Genomic DNA, 9,723 nt, shown 5'->3' with positions numbered 1-9,723 from the left:
TTATAAATATGATATATATAGTTTTGCTGTATACATTAATTCTATGTATTATATACAATCATATTTTTTAAATTTTCGATAATTTATTACACAACAAGTAGATTATAGTAACTTCATATTTATATTTGTGCTAAATATAATGAATATAATTTCTCTTATTAGTCTATTAAAAATTGAGTGTATTTTTTTTTTATTCGATAACATTCAAAGTTGCAATATTTACATCTTTCACATATAAATTTCACTCACCACAAGTCCCAAAATTATATTTACAAATACAATACGTATGTATCATATCTTTTTGTCGTATTTAATACACGATGATCCCAGAACTTGCCGCTCATCATCCATTATCTAAAATATGTTCAAAATATTTTATCTAACGTTAGAAATCTTATCGAGTTAGTACGTGGAAATGTTTGCTTAAAATTTGAAATTTGATTTTCTGGATTTTCAAACTTATACTTTTATTAATGAGGGTTTAATCATGAGCAGGCTCTCGTGGGTGCCCCGCAGGGCATCCTGATGCTGACTTCGTCGCGATTTCATCAGAAGAAGGGGACCACGCCATAACTCGTCGTAGAAAAAACACTTTCCATATGTAAGGTTACAAGTTAGCGTGGGGAGACCGGATAAACACAAGAGTGCCAATACTTGGACTTGTTTTCATCTCGACAGTCTTAATCCAGCCTTTAGCCGAACCAGTCCAGGAACTCGTGTTCGGAAATCGTCTCCGGTGTTGCATTGAGTGCTATTTCTAAGCTCTAATCAGATCAAAGACGATATCTAGCTAGTAGAATATCTGGATATTCATAATTTTTATATATAGTATTTATATATATCATATAAGTTTTTATATTTTTATATATTTATATATTTTTACATCGACGAGCGAAAATCAGAGGACGTAGCGAGAAGATAATATCGGAAAAAACTATTAAATATAGTTATTTATATAATGAATTATTTCTGTAATTAATCGCTGACAAGATTATCACACGATAAATTTATCGATTATTTCGATATTTATCTTGAAAGTATTTCATTACGTTACTAAATCTTTTCTGGAAGGAAAAAAAACGTAAAGTGTATGTAATATTATCGTCTGTATTCTTTATAAAAGTATATTTTTACTTATTTGTATATACTTTGATTTTTTATTTATTCAATTACATTTATTCAATTATACCTTGTTTGCTGAATGTTAAGCGAGAGTTTTCAAGAGAAACTATAATTTTCTTAGAGGGAGACTGAAAGAGGATATAAAAGGTTTTCTATTAAAAAGAAAACAATGCCGAGTAGTAAGACGAGAATCGCTATTGTTGGTGGTGGAGTGGCTGGTTTGGTAGTAGCCCGTCATGTGGTACCCAGATTGGATATTTACAGTTTAATGTTGTTCGAGCAAACCGATCATATCGGTGGCACATGGGTCTACACCGACGAAACGCATCGTGACAAGCACGGACTTCTTATTCACAGCAGCATGTATAAGAACCTTAGGTTCGTATAAACGACATTTTAATCGAGTAAATAGAAAACACACTCGATTTAAGCATTCCGGCATTGTTACCCTTTTAATCTTGAAAAATTAATCTTTTTCGCAATATATATATATATATATATATATATATATATATATACACAGATTATGATAATATTTAATCGCACATGCTCGATGAGTCAAAGAACATAATTTTCGAATATTAAATTAAAAATTTTAAGTAAACATTTCCACATACTATACAAGATTTCTAACTTTTAATATAATTTTTTGAACGCGTTTCATCATAAATGGATCTTTTATTTTTAAAAAATGCAGATTTTTATTTTTACAGTTATACTCTTTTAACATTCGAGCGAATCAATTAGAGAATGTAAAAAATTAAGATAATGTAGCATATAATTGAAAAGAAATATATCGATTAAACATAATAATTATGGAAAAATGAACAGAATTGCATCAGTGGCGCACACATCAAGGAAAGGGGACTTTGTGACTTTGTGAAACGTGATGCCTCGTTTAATGACCGAGTTGCATCACTGGAGATCACTCTGTGTTAGTTTGCACGGATTGCTTTTATTAAAAAGATTTATATTTTTCTTATACATAGATAATTGAAGCGCTATAATTGATTTTTTCATAAATCTTGTATGTTTAACATTACAGATTTATAGATTTATATTTACATTTTATATGAATTTTTATACTCTGTTGCTCAGTATATATTTCAATAGATAAAATGACATCACATTATTAATCATTAAACGTCATATCGGACTCTACTCTTCTTTCGATACTCGATTGAGACAATAAAAAGTTTCGGTATTTCCGGTCGCAGGAAATAAGCATATATGTATATGAACGTGTGGCACGCGGTCTAATATATAAATGCGATAAACTTTGCCGATAAGCGATACACTTTGTGACACATTGATGAGACGATCGTCTCTCTCTTGGCGATCTGTTCCGCAAAGGAAATAAACGCGCCGATAAATCGAGTGTCAACAAAGATGCAAATCAAAAACCAGATCGGAAGACAATACGGAAGACTCTAGAATTCGAACTTACGCAGACATGTAAAAATGTTTACATGAAATTAATCAAATTGCAAAAAGTTGCACTTATTGATTTAATTCTTTACATTCCCGTTATGTGTTTCGTACAGCATTATTTTTTCATGTATCTTTTTTCCTCTTGCGTATCTTTGTATTCTCTTTTTGTTAATATGATCGAGAATTCAACGATATATATTACACTGCCAAAAGTTACATACGCTGTAAATCTTCAGCTTCTCTAGTTAATTTTATTTTATTAGCACTGAGAAATTTATTTTATTAAATTAGAAACTTGCCAGATATGGCAAAATAAAACCAAGAAAACTCAAAAATATTTTTCTAAACGTTAATTTTTTTAAACGTTTCTGAAACATTCTGAACGTATGTTTTTCGTTATCTTCTAAATAAAATATAATTATATAAGATAAAATATAATTTAATTATATAAGATGCGTGAAGAGAAAGTCTTCCTATCTATATATTTTTTATTCCATCTCTCTCAAGTATAAAGTTTAAAATAACGCTTATTTCGAGTTAAATACACACAACTTGCAACTTTCGTTTATCGTGGGTCTTTATTTTATTAATAATTATATTAATAAAAATTGGGCGCGTGATTACCTTTAATTATGAAAGTGAATCATTTAAGAGAGTGATTTCTCTTACAGGACGAATATACCGAAGGAAGTAATGCAGATACCTGATTTTCCTTTTAAAAATCAGGACGGTCCATCTTTTGCTCATCATAGCGTAATAAAGGAGTATCTTTTGGACTATGCAGAACACTTCAATCTCCATCCTTACATTAAAGTGAGTTCTTGAGTGTAAACTGTAAAAATCAAATCAAAATCAATCAATCTCGAAATCTCAAAATCGAAATAAATTATTTGTTTAAATACATGAAATACGAAGCAAGAAGAGAAGCGTAAAAAAAAAACGTTTCTTTATTTACTCTGTGAAGGGCAAAGTTTCGCACCATAACTTGCGATTCTTGATTCTGAATTATATTCTTCATCTTATTTCTTAATTTCTTCCGTTTCAGTTGAATACCCTGGTGAAGCACGTGGAGCCGGAGATTCTGAGAAACGGCCAGACGGTGTGGACGCTGACGTACGAGGATTTGGAATCCAAAGTAGAGGCGACGAAAACTTTTGACGCCGTGGTGTTGTGCAACGGTCATTACACTGTCGGTCATGTTCCACATATTCCAGGTATCGAAAGCTTCCACGGCGATTGCATTCACAGCCACCAATACAGGATGCCGGAAGTATACGCCGACAAGAAAGTTTGCATACTCGGCGCGTCCTGGTCCGGTATCGATATCGCAATGGAAGTCTCGCAATACGCTGACAAAGTACGCGTATCCCTATCATTCATTATCTTCGCCAGATGTAAAAAAACAACCCTTTTTTAGCCCTAATTGGACTTAATATTGGATAATCGATTTATAAAGTTATTAAAAATCTTATAGATATATATCGTATAGACATAACGATGCAAATCAGTATTTGATGATTTAATGTAATCTTTCTCTTGTTAATCTATAGGTGTACTTGAGTCATAATTTGACGAAACCTATCGACTCAAAGATGTCGAGCAACGTCGAGCAAAGACCCGGCATCGAGTCCGTCCAAGGAAACGTTTTCATCTTCCGCGATGGCTCCTCGGCGGAAGTGGACAGTTTCATATATTGCACTGGTATAATGACTGGTATATTTGGAATATTTTAATGAAATTTTAACCGACTCTCATTATAATCAATTTTTGTCAGGTTACAAGTTCACGTATCCCTTTATGTCAACTAAAGTTGAGATACGTCCGGACGATAACCACGTTGAACCCATCTACAAGCACCTGGTGCACATGGATTACACGAGTCTGTTCTTCATGGGTTTACCGGCGATCGTGATACCATTTCCGATGTTCCACATTCAAGCACAATATATCCTCGCAATTCTCGAAGGCCGCACTCAATTGCCATCGTCGCAAGGAATGCGCGAGGAATACGAGATCGAGCAGAAGGCCCTATTGGATCAAGGAATTCAGGTAAAGAGAAATTAATTTTTCAAGTGATAGAAAGAAACAGTTTAAGGAAAGGTGATAAAATAGCGAAAAGATATTTTTTTCTTAAATAAAAAACATAATACAATATACATATACATACCATAAATTGATCTAAAAAAAAGAAAATGATATTACAATAACTGATTTCTTCTCACCATTAGCTGAGACATATCGGTAAACTCAAAGAAAGGCAATGGGCTTACTACGATCAGATCGCTGCCGCTGCCAATGTTCCGAGTTTTCCACCGGTGATCAGGAAGATCTTCGATCACGTTAGCGATATGCGTGAGATAAATTTCACTACTTACAAGAATTATCAATATCGCATCATCGACAATGAGAACTTTAGCGTGTGTTATTGTAAACCTTGTTAGGGTCTACGTTAAAAAAAAGGAAAACAGAAAGTGAAATGAAGTAATCTTATCGCAAAACAGTCGCACGAGGTTCAAAAGCCGGGCCTGACAAACTGTTTGCGTCTCCCACCAGTTGCAACACCACGAGTCACGAGTCTGTAAACAGATCTTTGCGGTTCGAAAACAATATTGTTCCAATCAGAACAATTTGCGGATTGTTATAAGAATACAAATCAAACAAAAGCACCGCACCCGTGTTTAGACTGATGCATTAATGAGGGTGTTTATCACTGATTATGACGTGCTTCTACGCAAGATCAACTCGCAATGTAACTTATTATATGCTAACGATTGCTAAGAGAAGATAATTAAAACAGAGAAACAAAACAAGGTTATCGCTATTCTTGCAATATATGACGAAAATGTAATATATATATGTATATATATTCTGACATGAATAATCAATTGTCAGATATCTTTACATATTTGCAATAAAAGAGCAAGAATTATATTTATATCTGTTACCTTTATGCTACATTAAAAGTTATAATCCATCATTTTTCTTATCCTTTTTTTAGCCTTATTTCAATCAATGCGTTTGCATTATATTAGAGAAACATTTTGCAATTAATTTAAATATATGAAACTTTGAATACAGAACAAAAGTAAAAAATAAGAGACAAATATAAGTATATATAGTCAACTACAGTTTATATCTTTCTTTTTTTTTCCTCCTATCTGGATAAAAAATAAATTTGATATGCGCGCAGATTTTCAACCAAACTTTTTTAAAAATGAAAAAAAATATGAAAAAAAAACTTTATAAATATATAGAAAAGCGTCAAATAAATATCACTCATAAATATATATTTCGGAAGTACATGGTTCTTTGATGTTACAATATGTTATAATTCTAATCATAGTTTTTTCTCTTGTGTAGGATATAAAAATGAAAAAAATTCCTATTCTCCCATTTTCGCCCGATGATGAATGATAGATACAATGCCACGCATATATATCTATCGTAAGTTTAATTGGAAATACTATAATGCGACTTATATTACAGCGCTTTAACAATAGGATTATAATTCGTCGTGCGATTTTTGAAGGTGATTTATCACGAAATCATATAGATCGTCGAGATTACGCGAACCATTGTACTCGGAGACTTTACGTCCATCTCGATACAAGTACAATGTCGGAAAACCTTCCACCTCTTGTTCGTTGCACAATTCTTTGCTTACATCGAGCGTGCAATCGACCTTAACGATATTCACGTTATTGTTAGCAAAAAACTTCTTACCCAACTCCTCCCATGTGGACGCCAAGCGTTTGCAATGTCCGCACCAGGGTGCGAAGAACTTTACAAAGGAGAAACCTTTCTCGATACCATGCTTGAAACTGTCAGCTGTCAAGCTTAATATAGCATGCGGAGCACCATCACTGTTTTCACTCTTTTGATTCGAATCGTCAGCATTCTTACCCAACATCATCGACACATAGGCCTTCAGCTCTTCATGAGTGCGTTGACCAGTATATTTATCTATCTGAAAATTTATATTCCATATTTTTTTTTTCTCCAAAACTCCAACGTCAAAATATTTCTATGTCAAATAATTGTCCTTCTTTTTCAGAAGAAGGAAAAATAGGAATAATTCAATCAATGATACCTTTTTTCCATCTTCAATCCACAACAAAGTGGGATATCCTTTAATGTCAAATTGGCCGCAAACACTACGATGCTGGGTGCAGTCTATTTTAGAGATACTAACAACATCATCATTACGAAGACTGTTGGCTAATGCATCCCATGTTGGTGCTAATTTTTGACAGTGTCCACACCAAGGTGCATAAAACTTGACAAAATGATGTCCAGAAGAAACATGTTTTTCAAATGTGTCTTCTGTTAATTCTAACAGTCCATTCACTGCTTCTGGAGGACTTGGTATAATATCTTCAGCCTAGAAAATAATTATTATAATATTAGTAATTTGATATAAAGAGTGACATAAAATCCAAGCTAAATCACATATAGAAGTACATACCATAGAGGAACTACCTAGTTGTTCATTAATGAAGGAAGTCAAAGAAGGTAAATCTCGAGTTCCTCTAAATTTGACGCCTCTGGTTTCTCCAGTTTTATAAAACTTTAGCCTGCATTTATAAATTTCCAAATATATTATAATGATTATATTATAATAATTGTAATTTCGATTATTTAATGATTTATATAACATATAACACATAGGAAAATGTTATCAGACATTGAAATGTTAAAATTATAAACTATAGTTGTACGATATATATATGAAAAGTTAAAATTCATTTGAATAGAACTTTCATAATGGAAATTTCATTAACACAAATAGTAAAATAAGATAAATTAAATTACGTAGGATAGCCAGTAACATCTTGTTCGCTACACAGAGTGCTTTCAGTCGTACAATCAACTTTGGCGATTCTTATATTACTATTCAAGTCATTTGACATTTCTGCTAACTGCTCCCAAGTAGGACCAAGTCTTTGGCAATGTCCACACCTAAGAGAGAGAGAGAGAGAGAGAGAGAGAGAGAGAGAGAGAGAAAGAAGAAATTTTGTATCCATTAGAATTAATATATTACTCCAAAAATAGAGAAATCATTTTTTCTTTATCATTTAATTTTTAATTTTATATCATGTAAATAGTACATATGATATATATGTATCTGTAATATTATATATTTACCATGGTGCGTAGAACATAACAAAGTGATTCTTTTTTTCAATCTCCTTGGAAAAATTCTCGTTGGTATACTGAAGAGTAAATACATCCTCATCGTGGCCGTTACTAACTTGGCTTAACATAAATAAAAAGAACAGGATCTGTCGTTTCGACGCGATAAAATCCGCAGGATTGATCGCCATTGCAAGTCTATTTACACGACACTTGATACTTCCGCGAGCAAAGTCTCCTCACCTCCAAGAATGCAAAAAAGAATCGTCGAAATCCTTCACCGACACATTCGGAGCTTTTTAATCCCAAAGCGCCTGTCGCGCCGTGTTGAACCAGATGCTCTTAAATAGACGAATATACCGCATAATATTATATCGAGAACGAATGATATTTTAGTGTCGTATATTTTGAAAAGTTAAAGAATTCTTTTTCGCAATCCTATGCCCTGTTGCTCCGAGGCTCGCGCGAACGGATCGAATCGCCGATTCCGCCCTCCGTATGATACGATAAGTCAGTGAGGGCAACTGTCAAACTGGAAATCGCTCTACTCGGAAATTGATCACGCGATGTCACTAGTCTAGTGCCTTTCCCTGAAGCGTGCAGGCGAATTCGCATGTACGACAGTATCGATATCCAATGGAAAACGTGCATTCTTTTTGTCCCTAGGAAACAAATTCTCCCATTGGATATCAGACATTGAATCCTCCATCATAAGGCCAATATTACATTTGTAGTATAGACAATTTCTGAAGTCTCTATTTTGTAGCCAATCAATGCGCTTAAAAAGTTTGTCGTACGACAAATGTTACGCTGGGTCCACAATAGGTGATTTAAGCCCTAAGCCTTAAGAAATTGATCAATCGCAGTCAAGTATGAGGAGAAAACTCGATGTGATTGGTCAATTTCTTAAGGCTTAGGACTTAAATCACCTATTGTGGACCCAGCGTAATATCGGCCTAAATCAAATGCAGCCAATGGGTGCGTTCAGCGGACTCAACAGTTGAGCAATTTTCCGATGTCATTCCATGCTGATTGGCTGGATCTTAAAGTAGGAACCAATCACGTTCGATTGCTACTTAGCAGTTAAGTCAGCTCAACGCGGCCAATGACATATATATATATAGATGAAGCATTCCTATATTTTTAGGGTCATTCCACAATAGGTTGCAAATGCCCTCGTTGCCAGTTGACAATTGCGGATTGACCAATCAGAGCAAAGCTACTTGTCAGCTGATTGGTCAATCCGCAATTGTCAACTGGCAACGAGGGCATTTGCAACCTATTGTGGAATGGCCCTTACTGTAGCAGCGAGTGAAGCCGAAAATTGGCAGAATACGACAGAGTGAGATAGTTGTTTTGACACTCTTCTTTCTCACTTTATTTTCTTTTTCTTTCTCACTCTATCTTTTGGCTGTCATGACAGTATACTTGACAGCTTTGACAGCTAGAGGGCGGCCATATTCTCTTCTGTACGATAGAGTGAGAAAGAAAAAGAAAATAGAGTGAGAAAGAAGAGTGTCAAAACAACTATCTCACTCTGTCGTATTCTGCCAATTTCCAGCTTAGGCCGATATTACATTTGTCGTACGACAAACGTTTTAAGCTCATTGATTGGCTACAAAATAGAGACTTCAGAAATTTTCTATACTGCAGCCAATCAATGCGCTTAAAAAGTTTGTCGTAGTGTACGACAAATGTAATATCGGCCTCACTCCACGGATGGAATGCTTCGTCTATATATATATATATATATATATATATATATGTCATTGAAATGCAGCGTTTTCTGTCTTGTTCGTTTGTGACACTACAGTTTTCATGTAGTCCATTGTTTTTGCGTACGTTTATTTGATCGAGATGTAAAAAACAAATATCCTGATTATCTAAAAACATTGTTATTTTTTTATTTGAGTGTAAAAAATGTACACCTGTTTAACAGAATTTTCGTTTTCTTAACGAGCAACGAGTTTGATTTTTTTTCGTTTTCGTATTCTTTTTTTTTTCTTTTTACAAAAATACGTAAATAGCTTGTTTGTT

General features: G+C 33.8%; 2 protein-coding genes across 4 annotated transcripts; one reads left to right on the top strand and one right to left on the bottom strand.

Annotated features, from left to right (window-relative positions):
• The first annotated feature begins 666 nt into the window (after nt 1-666).
• On the top strand, nt 667-5,515 carry LOC145937097 (uncharacterized). 3 transcript variants are annotated; one of them, XM_083039953.1, is made up of 8 exons: nt 667-1,088; nt 1,244-1,500; nt 3,225-3,366; nt 3,599-3,910; nt 4,104-4,254; nt 4,328-4,602; nt 4,782-4,905; nt 4,995-5,515. In XM_083039953.1, exons 2-8 carry the CDS (start codon nt 1,292-1,294, stop codon nt 5,036-5,038), a joined length of 1,257 nt encoding a protein of 418 aa, XP_082896079.1. In that variant the 5' UTR covers nt 667-1,088; nt 1,244-1,291; the 3' UTR covers nt 5,039-5,515. The 3 variants fall into 3 exon arrangements, with proteins under 3 accessions (XP_082896079.1, XP_082896076.1, XP_082896077.1); XM_083039950.1 differs by having other exon boundaries at nt 668-1,088; nt 4,782-5,514; XM_083039951.1 differs by lacking the exon at nt 667-1,088 and having other exon boundaries at nt 1,157-1,500; nt 4,782-5,514.
• A 304-nt stretch (nt 5,516-5,819) lies between these two features.
• Prtp (thioredoxin domain-containing protein pretaporter) lies at nt 5,820-8,192 on the bottom strand. Its single transcript, XM_083039954.1, has 5 exons — nt 7,699-8,192; nt 7,366-7,512; nt 7,019-7,127; nt 6,644-6,934; nt 5,820-6,520 (listed from the first exon to the last, which is right to left on the bottom strand). Exons 1-5 carry the CDS (start codon nt 7,875-7,877, stop codon nt 6,056-6,058), a joined length of 1,191 nt encoding a protein of 396 aa, XP_082896080.1. The 5' UTR covers nt 7,878-8,192; the 3' UTR covers nt 5,820-6,055.
• Between the last annotated feature and the right edge of the window lie 1,531 nt (nt 8,193-9,723).

This window comes from Prenolepis imparis, unplaced genomic scaffold, assembly GCF_030444845.1.
Source record: "Prenolepis imparis isolate NDT839.2.m4 unplaced genomic scaffold, iyPreImpa1.0 SCAF_6, whole genome shotgun sequence".
Taxonomy (NCBI): Eukaryota; Metazoa; Arthropoda; class Insecta; order Hymenoptera; family Formicidae; genus Prenolepis; species Prenolepis imparis.
This window is presented reverse-complemented; position numbering and strand designations above follow the sequence as displayed.

What these genes read in the sequence shown, in the direction of transcription:
- LOC145937097 (XM_083039950.1), top strand. Translation starts at nt 1,292, where the DNA reads ATGCCGAGTAGTAAGACGAGAATCGCTATTGTTGGTGGTGGAGTGGCT. An exon ending in CAGTTTCATATATTGCACTG is followed by an intron (nt 4,255 to 4,327) that starts GTATAATGACTG and finishes AATTTTTGTCAG; the next exon opens with GTTACAAGTTCACGTATCCC. An exon ending in TATTGGATCAAGGAATTCAG is followed by an intron (nt 4,603 to 4,781) that starts GTAAAGAGAAAT and finishes TCTCACCATTAG; the next exon opens with CTGAGACATATCGGTAAACT.
- Prtp (XM_083039954.1), bottom strand. Translation starts at nt 7,877, where the DNA reads ATGGCGATCAATCCTGCGGATTTTATCGCGTCGAAACGACAGATCCTG. An exon ending in GTTATGTTCTACGCACCATG is followed by an intron (nt 7,513 to 7,698) that starts GTAAATATATAA and finishes TCTCTCTCTTAG; the next exon opens with GTGTGGACATTGCCAAAGAC. An exon ending in AACTAGGTAGTTCCTCTATG is followed by an intron (nt 6,935 to 7,018) that starts GTATGTACTTCT and finishes ATTATTTTCTAG; the next exon opens with GCTGAAGATATTATACCAAG.